The sequence below is a fragment of the Ranitomeya variabilis genome, chromosome 1, assembly GCF_051348905.1.
Source record: "Ranitomeya variabilis isolate aRanVar5 chromosome 1, aRanVar5.hap1, whole genome shotgun sequence".
NCBI lineage: Eukaryota > Metazoa > Chordata > Amphibia > Anura > Dendrobatidae > Ranitomeya > Ranitomeya variabilis.
This window is the reverse complement of record NC_135232.1, coordinates 686775277-686798277: the sequence shown is the minus strand read 5'-3', so window position 1 is coordinate 686798277 and position 23001 is coordinate 686775277. Positions and strand designations below refer to the sequence as shown.

Sequence of the window (23001 nt, the reverse complement as noted above, 5' to 3'; positions counted from 1 at the left end):
CAGTTAGTTAAAGGGAAAATTTGCATCATTTTTTTCCAGGGGGCATAACTTTGGAATGGAGGGGCACAAAAGAAAAATAAAAAGTGTTCCAGAATCAGCTGAGCAGTGGTAATTGGAGGAGCAACTCGGTTCACATTAAAACATCAAATGAAAAGTCCTCCTTAAAGTGGAGAAAACCCAAAAGTGAAAGGGAAGAATAACAGAGGAACATCACAACAGCAAGATCTAAAACAACAGGCTACAGAATTGCAATTATTTCATGGAAAGTAGGAGGACTTATGACAACCCTAGTTGCCAAGTGGGACTTCGGGGCAAAAAGGGGACATGGATTATGTGACCCCAGGTGAACAGAGGGGTATTCCTGGGAGATGGGGTTTACACTACAGGAGGGGAAGGACTTAAGCCTACACAAAAAGGTTGTCAACTGTCACTACATTATCCAGACAGCTAAAGGGTCCTCATTGAGTGACCCCAATAATTTCTTATCACAATACATTATACTCCCTCTCGATATTACACAGACTTGTTTCTTCATGCTCAGGTAGCAGGAAGCAAAATAAAACTTTAGTAGAAAACATTATAATCAAACGCTGAAAATACAGGTGCAAAAAAGATGAATTATATGAAGTCTATGAACAGACATGGATGCCTGAGCTAGACATATAGAGCCGGAAGGGACTAGCTTACAAATATTAAATTACCTATATAAATAAATGAATTACTAGTAACATAATTAATAAAAATAATAATAATTAAAAATTTGGAGATGTAAAGTGCATGCTCAGGAAGAGAAAAAGAGCCTGATTTTCTTCTATCAACAGCGCCACGTCAGTGCTGAGGCTGTGTCTGGTATTGCAGTTTGGCCCCACTCAGAGCTCATAGACAAGCGTGGCGCCATTTCTATACAGTGAAGCGGGCTGCTAGAAAAGAACATTGAGGGGGGAGAAAGGAAAGGATAGAAGCCAAAATAATCAGAAGCCTGATATAAATGGGTCATGGGGGCTGCAATTTAAGTTTTGTCATAGGAAAATATTCAGCCATATGGATGGTGGTTATTACACTTCAGGCACCATACACTGTCAATGGCAAATTATGCCAGGAAATCCATAATACCATAAAAATGGAAGGGGAGAGGCGAAAAGGAAATATTAGGGTCACGTGTTATGTGTCATTATATTTAATTTACTGACAATGAGAATTATTATAGTGCATTTTCCTAGCCGCACACGCCTATCCATTAGCTGAAGCGTGTGATCGAGAAGTCGCCCATTCACCCTCCTCTTCAGCCAGGGAAGCTCCACAGTGCTTTGTACACCCCACAGTGTGAAAATCAACCATCCGTGTAAAACACAGGGCCCGATTACCTGATAGTCATTGTGTTTGTCCAGTTCGCCTTGCATACATTTGGATCTGGTCTTTGTTGTACTGTGAACCTGAATGAGCCAGTCCCTCAAGTCGCTGTAACATTGGGACAAAATGCTGGTGTGTGCACCCTCATGGGTGATGGGCGATAAGAGTGTGCTAGTGTTGTAGCCCATTTCTTCAGAAAGTGCATGCAAATCCTCCGTAAGTTTCTGGGAAAAACAAAAATCATATTAGTTCATAAACAAATATCATGTAAGTCCTTATGGAAATATATAGCTCTGGCAAAAATTAAGAGACCACCACATCAAATCGCTGTCATGGGCAGCCCAATCTCCAGACCTGAACCCCATGGATGGATGGATAGTCACAAGCCATCAAACAAAGAAGAACTGATTACATTTTTGCACCAGAAGCAGTGTGAAAGACTGGTGGAAAGCATGCCAAGACGCATGAAAACTGTGATTAAAAATCATGGTTATTCCACAAAATATTGATTTCTGAACTCTTCCTGAGTTAAAACATTAGTATTGTTGTTTCTAAATGATTATGAATTTGTTTTCCTTGTATTATTTGAGGTCTGGAAGCACTGTTTTTTTTGGTAATTTTGACCATTTTTCTTTGTCAGAAAAAAAATACAAAATGTACTGCTTGGAAATTCGGAGACGTGTTGTCAGAAGTTTATAGACTAAAATAACAATTTTCATTTTACTAAAAATATACCTATAAAGAGAAAAATCAGACAAATTGAACATTTTGCAGTGGTCTCTTAATTTTTGCCAGAGCTGTAGTTCCGCATGGGAGCTGCAGACACAAAATGGTAGGAAAATGCCAAGTAGGAAATGGATGTGTAAGAAATGGTTGTGTATTTTATAGCGATACTAAAGTAAAGTTTATAATTTCACTCGGCATACCTCATAGAAGATCAGTTCGGCAGCTGCTTCCTCCCTTGTCAATACATCCAGATCTAACATTTCCTCAATGTTCTGCAGCCACTGGGACACTGAACACATCCACACAAAAAGAGCTCCATGCAGATGCCTCGCACCCTCCTAAAAAATAGTATCATTTGGGTATCACATATGGATAACAATACAACACAGAGCCTAATTATAAGCCAGCACTAAAGGAAAGGTAACAAGCTGATGATTGCTGGGGGTCCCACCACTGGAGCTTTGACTGATCTTAACAGGGTGGGGTCTTAATGCAGTGGTGGTCGAGCATGCTTGCCCTGCTTCATCTGCACATGCTCGACCACCACTCCAAGAAAGCGCGAGACTGGGGACCTCCGATCTTGTGATCTGTGGATAGAGGATTATTGTGAATATAGGACAACACTTTTAAGCATTTAATGTAGGGCCTAAATATCAATATATAATATTTAGGATTATTAGTAGAGATGATCAAAAATATTTGAAGGATACTGATCAGTGGTCCATGGCCACCAAGCAGAGCTTACCTGCTGAAATCCCTGGCTTCTCTTCTGATTTGTAGGACCAGTGTGACGTTATCGATGAGGCGCGAGACATGCATGACATCCCGCAGGGTCTACTGATCGGTAGAGGCGCTGGGGATGCCAGCAGGTAGGAGTAGGTTTGAAGGGTTCCGGTTGGGTGCCATGGACTACTGACGTGGCCACTGGACCAGGTTCCCGCAAATCATTTTGCTCAACACTTCTTACCGGAGTGAGAGAACATGAGGCTTCTTCATTGTAAGCCTTGAGCCGGGTGAGGAAATGCTTGGATTCTTCTATAAGTGGCGATTTGACAGAGCTCACGGGGATTCTTGATATAAAGCCAATCTTCACATCTTTTGCAGCCTAATATTTTAAGACATTAATGATAGGATTTCAGATTGATGGCATTCATACAAAACAGATAGAAATCTTCAGAAAAAGGATAGAAGGGATAATTTTTGGGTGTAAGAACGTTGTGTGGCATCAATGGCTATCTAAGAGTACCGGCGCTGTATAGGATGGCTCATTCACAGAGAGATTCGATAAGTCTGGACACTCCTCAAACCTATTCTGATTATTTTTTAATTAAAATTTCTAAATAGGAAGTTATTTATTGGAGGTGATTTGCACCCTACAAGCATCACTAACTTCTCCTTGGTCCTGAGTTGTTTTAACAGAAGGAAATGAAATGTTGGGTTCTTTAACCAACTACCATCACGTCTCAAACTTTAGAAGATCTGGTCTGCAGTAATTTCTAAGTACAGCTTAGAGTCTAAAGTAATTCTGGAATCTAATTCAAGGTGAGAACTTACAATGGTCTAGTCTGAGGTCTAAATTCATTTTGGAGACTAGTCTGGGGTTTGTTGGTAGAGTGAGCCTGACAAGAATGAATACCCTCATATCTCCTCATCTTCTGTCTTCACATCTCATTAGATAAAATAAAAAGATGGATGCTGTCTGCTGATGGGCACTGAAGGTGAGTAGCCCCCACCCCAATCTTATATAACCAGTAGTCAAATAGCAACTGAGTCCTGCTTAAAGGCCTCCATAAACAGTGTATAAAAGTTGGCAGTTCCCACCCATTTTGGTTGGACCAGTTGACCATCTAATGTGTATGGGGGCCTTCCAATTGTCCCATGACAGATTACAGTGAGGGACATAAGATCAGGCTATCATAATTCAATAACTTGTTCCTTTTGTCTGACGGGGAGGTAAGCCATTGTCCAAGGAGTCTGGCTGAGCCAAGCATTCATGTGTATGAGGGAGTTTGGAGAATAGTTGTCAGCCATCTAATGTGTATGGTCGGTTAAGACTTTATCCAAAATTGTTCTATGTGTATTAAATGATTAAAAAGTGTAAAATGTTGTTGCAGAACTTAACGAGATTTATAGAATGGAACAATTGATAAACCAGACTACTGGGGACTAACATTTTTTACAATACTTGGGCTCCCTGGATTGTATTCAGGGAAACTCCAGAACTAGACTTATGGTTATCCAGATCCTGATCTATATCTGAAATACTGTAGCTCCAGATGTTTATATATCCTGAACATTATTCATCTAATTCAACCTGCTTCCATGATATGAAACCAATTTTAACAATTTATTGTCCTCTCCACAGTTAGTTGGGGGTGTGGGTCCACCCGAGGTTGGGAGACCAGTTTCTCCATACCCAATTTCATATAATACGCATTTTTGCCCTTATTTCTATTTTTCCCTTTTCCCCTTCTTTCTTCTTCTCACTACTTTTCTTTCTCTCAAAATTTCCTTATCTTACATGTGGTGTTTTCTACCAACATATGTAACTTAGTTTTTGGAGTTACAAATACTTTTCCTGGTGATTGTCTATTATAACTATAATAACTAACATTATCAAACTGAATAAGAGACACTATTGGCATTGGCCAATAAATTTGTGAAATTGTTGGGACATTAACTCTATGCCAGAATTGTACGTAGTATTCTATTGACCAGATTGTTTATGTTCCTACTTTATTTCGTTATTTTATTGTTTATTTGCTTCAATAAACATGATTTATACAAAAAAGTGTAAAATGTACTTTTCTTAAGAAGAAGGTAATTATAAAAGATGATGGCCTCCTATTCTAATAGTAATACAACACACAAGAAGACTTACATCCGCTTTAGTGGCATGTCTGGAAGACGTCGCCTTCATCCGGTAGGACAGCTCCTTCTGGAGATACACCCACTTGCTCCAGGTAATATCTTCAATCATGGACAAAGAAGCTTTGCTTCGAGACTTGATGGGAGTAGATGGCCCATCCCCAGAGGAGCTCCTAAAGGAAATAATGTAGCACAATGAATATTGCTCCAAGGTCATCACAATCAGTCATTACATGAACATTTAATATTACTGTGAGACCCAATGTGGCCAGGTTACGCATGCTTTGCTTATAGATGTGAGATATATCTACAATTGTATGGGCACAATCTGAGCAGTATGTCACCTTCAACGAGCATATACCTAGTGGAATAATATTACCTTGGCTGTGATGGTATAGCGGCCTCCTGATGTGGCACTGTGATTTCAAAGGGGTGTTTTTTACTGGTACTTCCTGTGGTGACAACCTACAGAGGAGTAGTATGCATTTAATTAGACCTGTCACTAGACCTGTCCAGTTTATGCTCTTATTTTATTTTCACTGCTTCCATGATTATTTTTTTAATCCACCACATATAGTTCCAGAGATATCAGCCTTTTTCATTCAGTGCAATTTTTTTTATCATCTTTAGTTAGAGAAGAGGCTCACAGGATCCTCTGGGGCATGTCTTAAGGCCACTCGGCATAATTACCTGTGAGCCACGCCCCCTTGGTACAGCTCATGAAAATTAGAACTAAACAAAAAGCCCCATATCTATGAAACCGTATGACAGATTTAAAAACAAACCAAAAAAAAGAAGACAATACTTGGGAGCAGCTGGAAAAAAACATAATACAAATGGTTACGTCTGACCTGGTGACAGGTCCTCTTTAGTATTTCATGGACTGCTTACATCTACAGTATTATAAACCAATAGAGACAGGCCGGCTAGTTTAGAGGATACATCTCTGTGAAATGTACAAACACCTAAAGATCATATCCACATTACAAAACCAATCAAAATCTATGGACTATGGACCAGCATGTGGGGAAAAAAATTAGTGCTAGTGCTCATGAACCACTACATCTAGGGGAGAATAAGGCACCTTACATGGCATTATATAGTGGCACATTGGGTGCGTACAAGTCTATAATGCATAGTGCCAGGCTCATGAGAGTACAATCATTGGGTATTCTTTTCTATTAATTTACTAAAATATATATTTTACTATATACTGATTTCTTGGAAAACTGTGAAAGAATTGAGATACATATAAGACACCTTATATGAGATTTGTGAACCTTGGTTTGTACACCACAAAAATATAAATGAAATAAAAAAAGATGTAATATCCTACCAGGCTCTTCTCAGCAGACTCGGCTGTTTTAGCTGGTAATGGGTGCTCTTCCTTTACTCCATTAATTATCTGCAGAAAATATACAAATTGAGACCTCCAAAAATGTAATTTTCTTATTGACACCTATCCATTACTAAGCCGGCTTACTGTCACCTTACAATAGGAAGGTGACATTAACCCCTCATTAATCCACTTGCCACCGCTACAGGGCAAGTGGGAAGAGCCAGGAAAAGAGCCAGAATTGGCGTATCTAATAAAGGCGCCTTTTCTGGGCAGCTGCGGGCTGCTATTTTTAGGCTGAGGGGGGCCTATATCCATGGCCCCTTACCAGCCTGAAAATAGCAGCCCCCAGCTGTGAGCTTTAGCTAGGCTGGTTGTCAAATATGGGGGGACCCCACGCCATTTTTTTTTTATTATTTATTTAAATAATAAAAAAAAGTGTGAGGATCACTCCATTCTTGATAACTACCTGTAGACTTGCTGAAGCTGACAACTGGTGGTTGAGTTTTGCTCGGCTGGTTATCAAAAATAGGGGGGAACCCACGCCAGTTTTTTTAAAATTATTTATTTATAGAGCAGGAACGGCAGATGAAAACTCCCATCCTCCGCTCCTGCCATCACTGTAATTAGCGGCTGTAGGTTTCAGATGATGGGAGTAGTTGTCCCATCCGCTGACACCAGTGATTAGAGGTAAAGTTTATACCTCTGATCACAGCTGAGCGCTCCCGCTGTTTTCTGACAGCATGGGAATCGCGGCTCTCTGACCGGCGGGGATAATTTCCCTGCCAATCAGAAGCGGTGTTTGCCGTACTGTCATGCATATGACAGCATGCCAAACACTTTAATGTCGGACCCCCCATTCAAGTGAATGGGGATCGGGTCCGCTCTGCTGGATGACAGGCTGCATGGACGCATCATGAAGCCTGTTATCTAGATGTAGCAGAGCCAAGTGTAACTTCACATCCGGCTGTCCTTGACTTTTCTGCAGCAAATACGCTGCAAGAAAAGTCGACCTGCGTATTTGCAGCGTTTTTCACCATCCATTCAAGTCAATGGGTGGAAATCACTGAAAAAACACTGAAAGAAGTGACATGCCCTATGAAAAAAACCCAGCAAAACACAAAATACTGACCAAACAAAAACCCAATGTGTGTGCATGAGATTTCTGAGATCTCATAGGCTTTGCTGGTATTGTAAAAAGCAGCTGAAATTTAGCATTAAAAAAACGCAGCAAAAATGCCCTGTGTGAACTTACCCTAACTAACAAGACTATATTTATATACGGCGAAGAGGAGGCTATATCTCAGGAATGGAAAGGAGAATGAACAAAAGAAAACCACATCGGGTTCAGGAGAACAGCGGCATTTTCACTTGGAAAGAAAAAAAAATCTACATATTTCAAAAGAAAATTCTCCTAATTGATAATAATGGCAGGATACCTGTACACTTGAAAACTTGGCCTGCAGCATTTTTTGCATGTGTTCTAAACTGTTCTTCAGAGCCTTTAACTTCAGAGCTAAATTCTCTGCTTCTTCCAGCACAGCCCCGTTTCCCTGCTGTCTGTAGTTGGCATCTTCCAACAGTAGGTTGATTTTCATTTCTGTTTCTTGTAAGGTTTTCTGGAAAGAAAAGATGTAACTTAGCAGGAGTCCGTTACGTGATGATCCGGCCCCCCCAGGACACTGATCTCAGCATCATCCAGTCTGTCTGGGATTACATGAAGACACAGAAGGATTTGCACAAGCCTCATACACAGAAGATCTGTGGTTAGTTCTCCAAGAAGTTTGGAACAAGCTCCCTGTCGAGTTCATCCAAAAACTTTATCTAGAAAAATTCATGAAGGCAAAAGGCAGTCACACCATATATTCATTTGATTTAGATTTCTCTCTTGTTCAGCTGCCTAAAAAGTTTGCACAGTACTGTACTTATATTACGGTATATATACACACATCCATAGCTTATTGATCTTCTCATCTACTGAACAAGACCTTCTTGACGATTTATAATTGACCCAATAAATAACATAATTAAGTCTTGATATACTAAATCTCCTTAAGCCAATGTACAAAGCCTGCGATACAAACCTAAACTTTCTAAGTCTGGCCTACACGGAAACTTTGGCTGCAAAACTTGTCGCGCAAGCAAGGTTCGCTCGGTGCAGTAACTACTTTGCAGAGAAACACAAGTGAATGGGGTCACATTCGGACCTTGCAGGTACTGCGACAAGCAACCAAAAACAGTCTTTTTGGTGGACTATACATTCAGCACATATCCACCTGTTGTATAAGCCAAACATGATGTAAAAATTACTGTGAAAACAACCTAAACTTTTATAGGAATGTACATAGTTTCAGAGTTTTTAGGCTTCAAATTAAACTTAAGTCCATTGACTTCAACCTATAGTAATAAGATCACTCCTAAGATTTCACTTTCCAAACCGAATAACCCCAAGTTTATTAAGCTATCTTGTAGTACACCCATTCCCTTAATAACCTTGGTCGCTCTTCTCTGCACCCGCTCTAGTTCAGCTATGTCCTTCCTATACACCTGAGATCAAAACTGTAAACAGTATCTAAGTGTGGTCGAACTAGTGACTTGTACAGAGACAAACTATGTACCCGTCATGAGCGTCAGTGCCTCTTTTAATGCATCCCATGTATTATTAAACTTGGCAGCAGCTGCCTGGCATTGGTCACTAAAGTTGATGTCTGTAAACTGGAGAAAACTTCCATTTACTGGGAGCAAAAAAAGTTTTCATAATACCAAGTATATTGAAAAGTTGAAGAATATGATTATATGGTCAATATGTATTTATAACAGTGCATCAAAAAAATAGATGAGTTACAGAGATGAGGACACGAGGTATGAGTACAAATAAAAGCATAAGTGCACATTATGACTTGCAGAGTTTTTTTACTTTTATACATTCCACCATGAACTTTGTCCGCACGTCCTCTTACCTGACACTCTGCAAGCTGCTCTTCCACGCTCCGCAGCATATCTGGGTCCTGTCGGCTCTCCTCCGGTGACAGCGTCACCTGCTGCAGCCACAGCTCCACCTCTGTTACCTTCCCCTGGCAATCACTGAGGATCATTTTGGGCTGCTCATCAGCCAGGGTTTTGCCGGCATCTTCCAGCTGTTCCTGGAAGAAAAATCACAACAGGTGCATGAAAAGAAGAGGTCAAAGTAAGCAAAATGTGCTGCAAACAGCGGAAGTGCTGTCATACCCTTACATATGGCAGAGATGAACCAACGGCTCATTCCCAAGTGTAGAGAGGGAAAAAACTTCTCATGTGATCTAATGTCAACAGTTTCGCTGGCAGCTCATCTGCATTTACTCAACGTGAACGTACCATGGGCTCTTAACTGATTCCAAGACAGGCGCACTGTTTATGTAGGGGTCGGCCTGCAGCTCCGATTAAAGGCATAATAACCGGTGGTTCGCATTGTGAGGGGTCTACGGATAGGCACCACATTCTCCAAGAATCTTAGAGGGCAGATTTGCTTAGTTAGCTTCAAGCAAATAAAGAATGTATCACTGAATAATTAGAATAGCTAAGAAGAAGTGTGGGAATTCTGTGTGACAATTTTAGGCAGAAAAAAGATATATATGCTCCACTTAAAGGAAACATTCATCAGAAAATCTTAAAGTTTCCAGATTGTTCTCCAAGTCTATTATTAGGCTCATACCTCCTGTTCTGTAGAGATCAGTTTTCAGCAGTCACATTATCATCACAGACAGGGCCACTGTGACTGATAGCGCCTCTGTATTTAGGAGATCACATAAAATCCACAATTCTCCATAAGTGATGTCACAACTCACCTCCTCCTCCTCCTGTACAGTGACGGATAACACCTCTACATACAGTAGATATCAAAGGATCCCCCATTCACAATAGGTGATGTCACAGCTCACCTCCTCCTCCTGTACAATAACTGATAACACCTCTATATACAGTAGATAACACAGGATCCACCATTCACAATAGGTGATATCACAGCTCCCCTCCTCCTCCTGTACAATGACTGATAGCACCTCTATATACAGTAGATAACACAGGATCCATCATTCACAATAGATGATGTCACAGCTCACCTCCTCCTGTACACTGACTGACAACACCTCTATATACAGTAGATAACACAGGATCCACCATTCACAATAGGTGATGTCACAGCTCAGCTCCTCCTGTACACTGACTGACAACACCTCTATATACACTAGATAACACAGGATCCACCATTCACAGTAGGTGATGTCACAGCTCACCTCCTCCTCCTGTACAATGACTGATAGCACCTCTATATACAGTAGATAACACAGGATCCATCATTCACAATAGATGATGTCACAGCTCACCTCCTCCTGTACACTGACTGACAACACCTCTATATACAGTAGATAACACAGGATCCACCATTCACAATAGGCGATGTCACAGCTCAGCTCCTCCTGTACACTGACTGACAACACCTCTATATACAGTAGATAACACAGGATCCATCATTCACAATAGGTGATGTCACAGATCACCTCCTCCTCCTGTACAATGACTGATTACACCTCTATATACAGTAGATAACACAGGATCCACCATTCACAATAGGTGGTGTCACAGCTCCCCTCCTCCTCCTGTACAATGACTGATTACACCTCTACATACAGTAGATAACACAGGATCCACCATTCACAATAGGTGGTGTCACAGCTCACCTCCTCCTCCTGTACAATGACTGATTACACCTCTATATACAGTAGATAACACAGGATCCACCATTCACAATAGGTGATGCCACAGCTCACCTCCTCCTGTACAATGACTGATGATTACACCTCTATATACAGTAGATAACACAGGATCCACCATTCACAATAGGTGATGTCACAGCTCACCTCCTCCTTCTGTACAATGACTAATAACACCTTTATACACAGCAGATAACACAGGTGGAAACACCAACTTTTGAGTTGGGTTTTGCAAACAGGAAATGATGGGATTGTTTCCAAAAATGTGGGACATTCTTGGCAAATTTGCCAACTGTTGTCAACTATGCTTATAGAGGCTTCTCCAGAAACATTGCTTCTATAGGAGAATATGGACCTGGTGGAGGGACTATATAGAGCCCATGAGACAGACACACATCCTTGACAGCACATTTGGATCTATACTACAGTCACGTGCATGTGCTGTGTACAGTATGGACCCTCAGAAAGGGTTTTTTAAGCTTATTTAATCGGTATTGTCCATGTGTAAATTTGATGCTATTTGTAAAACATCCAGTTGTTCTCCAGCAGTTTGTGGAGTAGTCTATTCTCCCTTTCATGTAGATATTCCCCCCTAATCTACACAGATGTCTCTCCATTTCAAAACTCTCACCTGATATATGAACACCACTCTTGATCACCTTCTTGTTTCTCCTCTTACCATGTTCTCGTCATGTATTCTGATCTTTTGTTCACAAACCTTTGCATGAAAGGTGGAGTCCATGCAAATCTATAGGTGTCCGTCATCCCAGAGCCAAAGTCATAAAAGAAACACAACTATGGATTTTCTAGAACGTGCACTTTCAGTCAAGCAATACGTCTTTGCATAAGAAGTTCTTTCTAATCTCCTCCATGAACATTGCCCTGCTAACAGTGGCCTACCATCTTAGGCACAACTAGAATCTCATAGGTCCCCTTACCATGTGCAATTTATAATACTGTTCTCCCAATAAGGCGCAGATGGCACTTCTGAGCCACCGAGTGTGTGACCAGCACTGCTGAACCACCTGCAGTTATGTCATTGGATGGTGAACAGACAGGGCTGTCCTTAAAGGATTTGACCGGCCATTAAGAATATGGGGGGTTTTAAGTCATGTCCATCAACTGTACTCATTCATCCAGTCAGATAAGAGTTCATAAGGAGATTTAAGGAGAATATGAAGTTATTGTATATCCTAGCTGTACACTGATTACATTTTTGAGGTCTCGGGAAGGCCGAACGCCTTCCAGGGTCTCGATCCGTTCTAGCACCCAGGGGGGAGACTTTACACAAAATGGCTAGTAGAAGCCAGGTAGCAAAGCCGTGTTTGATATCCAAGTGTAACGGGGGCCCGGCTGGTTCCAATGGCGTCCTATGATCTTCATAGGTTTTGGGAGCCTTAGCTGCAACCACCCGAGATGGAAAGGACCATCCCGGGGTGGAAAAAAGAGTGATAGACCAAGGGGATAAAAGCTTGTGTAAGGCCATGTGATCTCTCTTTGTCATGCTTGCTGTTCACTTCTAAAGGGAGCATTATGTCATGAAACACGCTGGAAGGAACTGGAAACAGGTAGTACTTCCACACCGCCAGGCAGCCCAGCTCACATGGTCGAACATCAAACTGGTAACTGACATGTTTCATCCACTTATATATTTAGGACTCTACCTGTATTTGCATACCTGACCATTGTATATGTACACACATGGTCAAAATTGTTGGTACCTCTCGTTTAATGACAAGAATAACCCACAATGGTCACAGAAATAACTTGAATCTGACAAAATGATAAATAAAAAAATCTATGAAAATGAAGAAATGAAAGTCATTGCTTTTCAACCAAGCTTCCACAGAATTAAAAAAAAATAAAAATAAATAAAACTCATGAAATTTTCTTGGACAGAAATGATGGTACCCTTAACTTAATATTTTGTTGCACAACCTTTTTGAAGTAACCACTGCAATCAAACGATTCCTGTAACTGTCAATGAGACTTCTGCACCTCTCGACAGGTATTTTGGCCCATTCCTCAAGAGCAAACTACTCCAGCTGTCTCGTGTTTGAAGGTTGCCTTTTCCAGATGACATGTTTCAGCTCTTTGCAAAGATGCTCAATAGGATTTAGGTCAGGGCTCATAGAAGGCCGCTTCAGAATAGTCCAATGTTTTGCTTTTAGTCATTCTTGGATGTTCTTAGCTGTATATTTTGCGTCATTATCCTGTTTCAAGACCCATGACCTACGACTGAGGCCAAGCTTTCTGACACCGGGCAGCACATTTCTCTCTAGAATCCCTTGATAGTCTTGAGATTTCATTGTACCCTGCACAGATTCTAGACACCTTGTGCCAGATGCAGCAAATCAGCCCCAGAACATTACAGAGCCACCTCCATGTTTCACAGTAGGAACAGTGTTCTTTTTTATATATGCTTCATTTTTCTGTCTGTGAACATAGAGCTGAAGTGCCTTGCTAAAAATTTCCATTTTTGTCTCATCTGCCCATAAGACATTCTCCCAGAAGCTTTGTGGCTTGTCAACATGTAGTTTGGCAAATTCCAGTCTTTTTTATGATTTTATTTCAAAAATAGTGTCCTCCTTGGTCTTCTCCCATGAAGTCCACTTTGGCTCATACAATGACGAATGGGGCGATCTGACACAATGTTCCTTGAGCTTGAAGTTCACCTTTAATCTGTTTAGTAGTTTTTCTGGGCTCTTTTGTTACCATTCGTATTATCCATCTCTTTGATTTGTCATCAATTTTCCTCCTCCGGCCACATCCAGGGAGGTTGGCTACAGTCCCATGGATTTTAACCAACCCCTTAATGACCGCCAATACGTCTTTTAACTGACCTGAGATATAAGAGAATAGCCTCCCCATACAGGTGACAATCCAGTAGCTGACGGCTGTCCACTATAGCTGACAACTTGCTGCATCAGCCACAATCAGTGCTGACACCGTCCATATCTGTTTAACCCCTTAGATGCTGCTGTCAATAGTGACATCATATAAATGGTGAACAGAATGCGGGGACTCCGTCTTTATCCCAATTGGCGACCTCAGATCATGATTGTGTGGATACAAAAATATATCCAAGAATTGATAATGCCAGTCAGCAGCGTTCAAACTGTGATTAAGAAATGGAAAATCAGGGGCTCTGTAAAAACCAAACCACGGTCAGGTAGACCAACAAAAATTTTATCCACAACTGCCAGGAAAATTGTTTGGGATGCAAAGAAAAACCCACAAATAACATCAGCTGATATACTGGACTCTCTGAAAACTAGCAGTGTGGCTGTTTCAAGATGCACAATAAGGAGGCACTTGAAGAAAAACAGGGATTTTGTGTACTCACCGTAAACTCCTTTTCTCCGATCCACTCATTGGGGGACACAAGACCATGGGTGTTATGCTGCTTGCCACTGGGAGGACACTAAGAAAACTTGAACAAAATTAGCTCCTCTGCAATATACACCCTTGTGCTGGCTGAAATCGAACCAGTTCTGTGCCAAAGTCGTAGGAAAGTATAGCTATCAAACATAATACAATATGTCAAACCAAATAACAAACAGAAGCCATCAGGCTAACAGGGTCGGTGCTGTGTCCCCCAATGAGTGGCTCGGAGAAAAGGATTTTACGGTGAGTACACAAAAATCCCTGTTTCTCTTTCACCTCATTGGGGAACAGAGGACCATGGGACGTCCTAAAGCAGTCCCTGGGTGGGAAACAGCACACAGCTGAAAACCAAGGGCCGCATCTGCAGAAGCCTGAGCATGATTATTGTAGTGCTTCAGACAGGTATGCAGGCTGGACCAAATCGCAGCTTTGCAAACTTGTGCCATCGCCTGATGCCGAATGGCCCAAGAAGCATCCACTGACCGAGTGGAGTGGGCCTTAATCCCCGCTGGGATAGGTTGCCTCTGACACGTTAAGACTCTTGAATCGCCGAGCGAATCAACCTGGCTATTGTAGCCTTAGAAGAAGGTAGATCTTTCCTGAGCCCCTCCGGAAGCATAAACATGGCATCTGACAAAAGGAAAGGCGCCATCCGTGAGACGCACCTTCTAAGAGCTCTCACCACATCGAGTGTCTGAAGAGCACTCTCAATACGATGGACAGGCGCTGGACAAATCGAAGGCAAGACAATGTCCTTGCTTAGGTGGAAGGAAGAGGAAGAGAACCTTAGGTAGGAAGGACGGAGATGTCCTCAAAAATACCTTTATTTGGTGGAAAATGAGGAACGGAGTTCCGTAGGATAGAGCCACTAACTCCGAGACCCATCTGATCGACGTTACCGGCATCCGGAAAAGCTACCTTCCAAGAAAGCAAGGTTAGCGATACATCCTGCAGTGGTTCGAAAGGAGTCTCCTGAAGAACACCTAGGACCAAATTAAGATCACATGATTCCAATGGCATTTTATAGGGAGGTACCATGTGGGCCACCCCCTGAATAAAGGTCTTCACCTGCAATCTGGTCGATATCCTTCGTTGGTCGTTTCCTGCGCCAGCCCAGGAAACCTGATTAGCTAGACTCGATGCCTCAGGAGGGAGGTTACTTTCTTGAATTAATTTAGAAAGGTCCTCTGCCCAAGCGGCCATAGCTTTGGCCACCCATGTCGCAGCAAAGGATGGAGAAAGTGCAGAGCTGGAGGCTTCAAAGACTGACCGAGCAAGATTTTGAATCAATGGGAGAATCTACTGACGAGGACTCTATCAGCTCTTCTTTAGATCAGCAGCAAAGGGATATCTTGTTTAAATGGGCTTCTGCCCAGTTAAACGTTTGTCTGGCCGATTCCTATGTCTCTGAACAATGTCCGTAAACTCGGGGTGATTGACAAACACCATATGGGGACGTTTAGCCCTTCTGAAGGACACCGCATGATGAGTGAGCGGATGAGTCTTCCTCCACCCTCAGAGTTTTGTTGACTGCCTCAATGAGGGTATCTACCGTCTCCTGATACTCCTGCGAGTCCGGGTCTATGGAGACATTCAACTCGTATTCTCAGTCTTGTTCGCTGTGAACCCCTTCAGAGGGGGAGTGGGAAATGGGACTCATGGACCCCGAAGCACAAGAGTGCTTGGGGGACGTGGAATGGGTCTGCTTCCTAGAATCTTGTGCGGATCTTGCTAGGGCACAACCTCTGCTGGCTGACGTTTCACATACAGAAGGGGAGCTTTCCATACCAGGTAAAATGGCGCCCTGATTTGAGGAGGGGTTCCGGAGAGACTCTATTGCTTTGACCAGAGAAGACATAGACTGTGCTAGAGACGTAGCCCAGTCAGGAGGACTAGGTCCACTAGGGTCGGCATTATTGGAGGGTTCCTGGATGCATGCCGGGTCACAGGCTGTGCAGAAAGGGATATTATGGCCCTGGGGTAATGATGAATTGCAAGTGGTACACGAGGCAAAAAACACTGTGTGTTAGCCTTCACTCAGGGAAGTGTACTGCAGAGAAGGGGTTAAGCTCAGTTTTGAAGCTTATCCAGGTCCTGTGTCTTGTGCCCCCAAGGATGATGTCCCTTTTCCCTGCTTTTTCTGCCCGCTCTGCTGTGCCAGATGCCGCATAGGAAAACGCAGCCCCACGCGTGTATGTGTCCAAGATGGCTGCCGAGATTACAGTGGTGCTCCTCGTTTGGTATGAGCAGCGCCTGAAGCACAGAGGGGATAGCCCCTGTTGGCGGGATTAAGGGCAGAGTCGGCCTAGTCCTGGCACAAGCCGGGGACTCAATTATGGGCCGTGGGCGGAGGAAGGAGAGAGCCGTGGCCTAGTCCGGCGCGATGAGAGGGGAGCGCAGAAGCGGCGAAAATGCTGCTGGACATCGGGACACCCCCCCCCAGGGGCCAGGACCTTTTCTGCACCTGAGGGGAGCCCTCCTGCCGCCGCTGGATGCAGCACTTTCTCACTGTCAGGTACTGCAGCGCAGATGTAGCAGAGCCGAAAATGTGCTGTGCTTCTTAGGCCACTCAATCCACCGTCCCTTTGCCCTTTGATAGGGAGGTGGAGAGGGACAGACTGCCTCCTTCCATCTTCTGCTTTCAGCCCGTGGTAACGAAGTGGAGGTTGCCAATGGGGGACCTCTGTAGATCCCATGGGTTCAATCCCTAGGGATGGGTCAGGGCTATTGTCCGGCTGTAGCCTGGCTCCGGAAGGGGGTACATGGAGGCGACACTCCATGTTCCCGTCCATTGGTGGTGTGGGGAGATCGGGACTCTAAGGGAACTGTCGCCCCTAAAGCGAGCCCAGGCATGGCAAAGAAATGGTGCAGGAGGGGGTACAGGGAGGCGACACACCGCGTTCCCGCCTGTTGATGATTCAGGGAGATCAGACCCTGAAGAGGTACGTCGCCCCTTCGTTTCATGAAGGAAAAAACGTAAAAATATTAAACCTTTAAAATGTAAAATAATAATGTTGGGGTCTGAATCCCAGACCCAAGTGCCTCCTATGGACACTAAGCAAAAACTGGTTCGATTACAGCCAGCACAAGGGTGTATACTGCAGAGAAGGAGCTAATTTTGTTCAAGTTTTCTTAGTGTCCTCCTAGTGGCAGGCAGCATACACCCATGGTCCTGTGTCACCCAATGAGGCGAAGGAGAAATGGGCAGAATGGTAGAGTTGCCAGAAGCAAGCCATTACTGCGCAAATGACACAAAGTATCTGGCCTACAATATGCAAAACAACACAGAGACAAGCCTCAAAACTTCAGGAACAAGGTAGTTTGGAGTGATGAGACCAAAATTTTACTTTTTGGTTACAACCATAAAAGTTACATTTGGAGAGAGGCCTATGATGAAAGGAACACCAATCCTACTGTAAAGCACGGAGGTGGATCGCTGATGTTTTGGGGATGTATCAGCTACAAAGGCACAGGAAACTTGTTCAAAGTTGAAGGAAAGATGAATGCAGCACGTTATCAGCAAATACTGGAGGCAAATTTGCAATCATCAGCTCGGAAGCTGCGCATGGGATGTACTTGGACGTTCCAACATGACAAAAATCCAAAACACAAGGCCAAGTCCACTGTCATTAGCTGCAGTAGAACAAAATGAAGGTTTTGTAGTGGCCATCTCAGTCTTCTGACCTCCATATCATTGAGACACTCTGAGGAGATCTCAAGCGCGCAGTTCATGCTAGACAGTCCAGGAATTTACAGGAACTGGAGGCTTTTTGCCAAGAAGAATGGGCAGCTTTACCATCTGAAAAAATAAAGAACCTCATCCACAACTACCACAAAAGACTTCAAGTTGTCAATGATGTTAGAGGGCACAATACAGGTATTAAGAAATGGGGTATGTAAACTTTTGATCAGGGTCATTTGGATGTTTTGGGTTGTCATTATGATTTAACAAGAGAAAACACAGTAGTTTAACAATAAATGGTTTCACTGAACCACTAACCACGATGGAGAAAAAGTTTTGGTGTTATCATTCATATTCTCTGAAAAAAGGCCAAGAAAGCAAAAATTATGGCGAGGTATGTAAACTTTTGAGCACAACTGTACATGTGGTCACATCTGGATAAACATGAGCGGCTTTACTCAATACAAGTGAATTGAGCAAGGATGGACATGTCTAGTTGGAATGTGGCCTGACGTTTGCAAATCACCTACTTGTGATCACGTGACCACCCACTCCCGGCGCTGCCACCAGAAAATCTTTGTCCTTCCCCAGCAAACCCCACTATCACTGCTCCCGCTAACCTTCATGGTGTTGTAGGATTCCTGTATTCCCATCTCCTTTATGGAGGGAACATGCTCTAGGCCCGTACTCCTCCTGCGTCCATAGCGTATTGTTACTTTTAAGTTAAGGATGCGTAAAGTTACTACGTAGCAGTGCCGCATAGTTCCTTCATAAATAATTTTACTGTACCGTGGTCAATAATAATGCAGTACATTGACTAATAATTTCGTACATAAAGTAACCTAATAACAGTATGGATTGAGAAATCAAGATATAGACAACTCTCTTAGATATGATTGCTGATCAACCCCTACTCAATTAATTACCACATGGGAAATTGGATTACTAAAGTATCATCTGCACCCATGTAAAAAAAAACAAAAAACAGGAGATTAAAGAATAGAAAAAATGGATCTGGTTTTCCTCCAGAAACAGCGCCACCATTGAGTACAAGATTTGTTTTGGTATTGCAGTTCTGGTCATAAAGAGACAGTGCACTTATTGTTTTACCTTTGATTAGATACAGTACAGATGCCCTAAACTAAAATTTCAATAATTAGGTAAATATTATGAGTGCCTGCCGCACTCCACCTCCAACTGTTCCGTTATGACTTCTGTAGGATTTGCTTATATAATAAGTTCAACCCTGAGTTTTTTTCTAGCAGGGAACGTAATAACAATGCCGCCCTCTGTATCTGGGGGGTGAGATCAGCGGCTTCTGTCCTCGGTGAATACTCACAATGATCTTTTATCATCTTCATTCATGCTTCACAAGAAATTGAATCAAACTTGGTGAACAGGTTTGTTGTGGCTGCATCGACCAGAGACAGGGACTTTTTTCTTCCTGTTTTATTCTTTCCTCTGGCTCCGGGTGCCAGGATGACAGTGCACGTCTGCTTTTACTTTTGTACTAGCAAACACTGTCCGACACACAGGAGAAAGGCGCCAGCAGATTATGCAAAAAGGAAATATTGCACACACCACCGCACAACCGTAGGGTGAACAGAAAGGAGAGATCACGCTAGTGTGCAAGAGATGGAAGTTATGTAATGATTAACTAGATACAATACTGAAACAGCTTATTACTACCTAGGTCAGAGGTAGGAACCATCTGAGACTGCCCTGCTGATCCCCAAAGACATTGTGACCGCCACTTTAAAGAGGGCACTAGGCTCAGAGGTGGGCATGCCATTCGTGCGACCTGGGCAGCTAGCTGCACAGGGGCCCAAAAGATAAGGGGGTCGGTACCACCTCCAAAGTAGGTGGAATTGTGCATTATGATGAGTTATTGGACTGCAAAGAATTTAGATATTGTTCTTGCACAGCGGCCATCTTCTTTCTGTGTCGGCTCCCACCACCATGGCTGGCACTGTTATGGGGACATGATGGCCAGGTGGTGTCATATCTTGGATCTCTCAGGGCAAAGTTTTAGTATCTTGCTTATGGATGTACAACAATTATTTATCCTTTACCATGTTAGAGCAAGGCAGTGACCTGGTGCCATCTCTTTGCCATATGTATTTGGTCATCCACATGAAAACATGATTCATCAAACTGGGCCATTGTCCCGTCGTCAAACTCTGAAGCTCACATGGCCAGGATGGGTGCTGGAGTACTAGGAGTTCTGGCCACTCTGACTGCTCTGCATATACGCAGCGTCATACACTGCAAGCTGCGATACTCTGTGTGTTCTGACATTTTATTATCATTGCCAGTCATATTTTTTTAAGTAGTGCACTACTTTAGTTCCTCTGTGATATCAGGCCAGATGGGTACCCTCATGACCATCATTGACCCGGTCACCTATTTTTCCATGTACTACACAAGATCTGCCAATTTCAAGATGCTTTGATCCAGTTGTCCAGCCACCACTACCATTAGGCCCTTACCTTATATTTATATGGGGTACTGTGGTTTTCACATGGTATTGAACGCAGACCTTGTTATATTTCATGAGAATGTCAATGTCACTTATAGATCCCCCCAACTTTTTAAAATTAATTTACAAATGGAGAGTACCTTAGTAGTAGACTTCTATTCTTATGGGAGCGACAGAAATAGCCACGTGGGTGCACACTCACATTTAATTTACTGCCATGGAGAGGAACGCTGCATGCTCATCTTCACTTTCTGGCTAATACATGGACTTCTGTTCTTGACAGTTCTTGAGATGACAGAGGTGGGACCCCCACTAGTACATGGACGGTGGGGTCATTTTGGAGCTACAGGGTACGGCCACTACTTTATGATACCATCCTGACAGCGCTCACTACTCACAGCTCATACGTCAGAGGGTATTAAATTGTGCTCTACATATAAATGTCACAATGATCTTATCAAACAGTTGACAACTTTGTATAGAAAGAAGATTTTTGTGAGCTGCCGATATTCAACCCTTTTCTTTGCTCTGTCTCAGGAAACCAAAATGAAGTATTCTCATCACCCTTTTCAAATGATCTTGTTAGCACATCCAACGTCGCGAAAGGAAAAAAAAGTGAGTGGTGCCCATGTCAAGATGTCTTTGTTGACTGTGCTCATCTTTCAGGGGGGGGAGAGCGAGCGCTGGAGATCTGCGGAGTTTTGTTCGGTAAACCTTTGTATTTAAGTGAAAATGTGAACTCAATGTACCTACCGGGTGTAAAGTGATCCTATTAACCCCGTATCTGCCACAGAGGACAATATCGGGAACTGTTTTATTTTCATGGTTATGAGGGCAGTCATCTTTTCTGACCTTTTCCACATTTTTTTTTAACAGCAGAAAGCCTCAGTCAGAAAAAAACTCATTGACTTCTATATAGGAAAGGGTTATGGGCATGCTCTGTGTCATGCGCAGGGGTCACTGTGCTGTCAGTGGGAAGAGGGTGGAGGAGCTGAGGGGTTCTTCAGCAAAAATTGGTTTTGATAGAGCCAAACATCTAGGACAGCGCATGTACCTTGGACTTCTGGCCAGGTACCCCAGATCTCCGGGATTGCAACACTTTAAACTGTGCCGGCGCCAACATGATGGTTGCCAGGTTACATGACAAAAAGAGGATGGAAACCAGCTCACCATTGCGAGTCAGTAGGAAACTTCTGTATTGACCAAACGTGTAACATTCAAGTAGAAATGGTTTCAGCTTCATTAAAAACAATCCTTTATTGATTATTGTTAAAAATTGATGCCATATTGCATAGTAAAGTTCCCCCTGACGAAGGAATCCTTATTTCGAAACGCGCGTCGGGGTGCACGGTATCAAGATCTGGCGGCATTTAAAGGCATATTCCCCCATTTTTCTCTTTGGTGAATTTTGAGCATCATGCACATGCCTCTTTAAAATGTACACAGTTTAGCACTTTGTTGATCCTATGCACTTGTACTTGATTATTTGTGCCTCCTATTTATAGTGTTCGCTCTGGTACACAGCGTATATTATTGATTTATCTTATTTTTATATGCGTACATGCACCTATGTACATGTATACTTTTCAGCCTATATGCACCTTGTGAATATATGAGTTTTTGTATATTTATTTTTTATATATATAATTTTATTATTTGCGTACCACACTGGTGTGACTAGTTTTTTTAATTTCCACATTGCTTGTGCATTGGAGTGATTACATAAACATTACAAAATTATAATTTTTTCCTTATTATTTATTTTTATGATTTTTTATGAGTGGTGCTCATAATTCCTAAAGGTAAATATTATAAAATATATATATTCAGTCTTGTGAACCTTACCTTATCCGATACATGCAAAATTGGTCTTTTTTTATATACATAAATTCATTTTTAATAATTTCTATTTTAATACATACCTTGATACGTGCACATTTTTGAATACTTTTCTATTGTTATAGTATTTCTAAATAAAGATATATCTTTTTATTGCACTCTCTCTGGTTTGGTGGTTTTTGGTTTTATCCTGTTTGGAGCACGGATTAGTTTTTTCCCTTTAGGCATTAGAAGGAATTGCAGATTCTGACACACAAATTGGCACAATGTGATACAAGGGTGCGAGCACTCGCATCTGGCAGAAACGTCACCCACCTTGGTGGCCAGTAGGGTCACTGTTGGCTGGTGGAGCTTTGGTCGCGTTGTCAGCCGTCACGTGTGGCTGCACCATTAAGCTGTGTGCCCACGTTGCGTTTTTTATGCGTTTCCGCCGCGTTTTTACCGCAGTAGAAACGCTTAAAAAACGCATTTCCATGCAATCCTATGGGATTATGCAGTTGCTGTGCCCATGCTGCAGATTTTCCCGCTGCGGAATCGCATAGCGGTAAAATCTGCAGCATGTTCATTATTTCTGCGGTATCGCGGC

The 23001-nt window shown here is 42.6% G+C and overlaps 1 protein-coding gene across 2 annotated transcripts in view; it reads right to left on the bottom strand.

Moving 5' to 3' along the window:
- SYNE2 (spectrin repeat containing nuclear envelope protein 2) overlaps positions 1–23001 on the bottom strand; it is a 424330-nt gene that overhangs the window by 121702 nt on the left and 279627 nt on the right. For both annotated transcript variants that reach the window (XM_077265969.1, XM_077265976.1), the window contains exons 66-73: positions 9241–9423; positions 7720–7899; positions 6281–6349; positions 5324–5409; positions 4958–5117; positions 3044–3181; positions 2277–2414; positions 1365–1574 (exon numbers count right to left, since the gene is read on the bottom strand). In XM_077265969.1, coding sequence (XP_077122084.1) covers positions 1365–1574; positions 2277–2414; positions 3044–3181; positions 4958–5117; positions 5324–5409; positions 6281–6349; positions 7720–7899; positions 9241–9423 — 1164 coding nt within the window. The remainder of the gene's footprint in view (positions 1–1364; positions 1575–2276; positions 2415–3043; positions 3182–4957; positions 5118–5323; positions 5410–6280; positions 6350–7719; positions 7900–9240; positions 9424–23001) is intronic.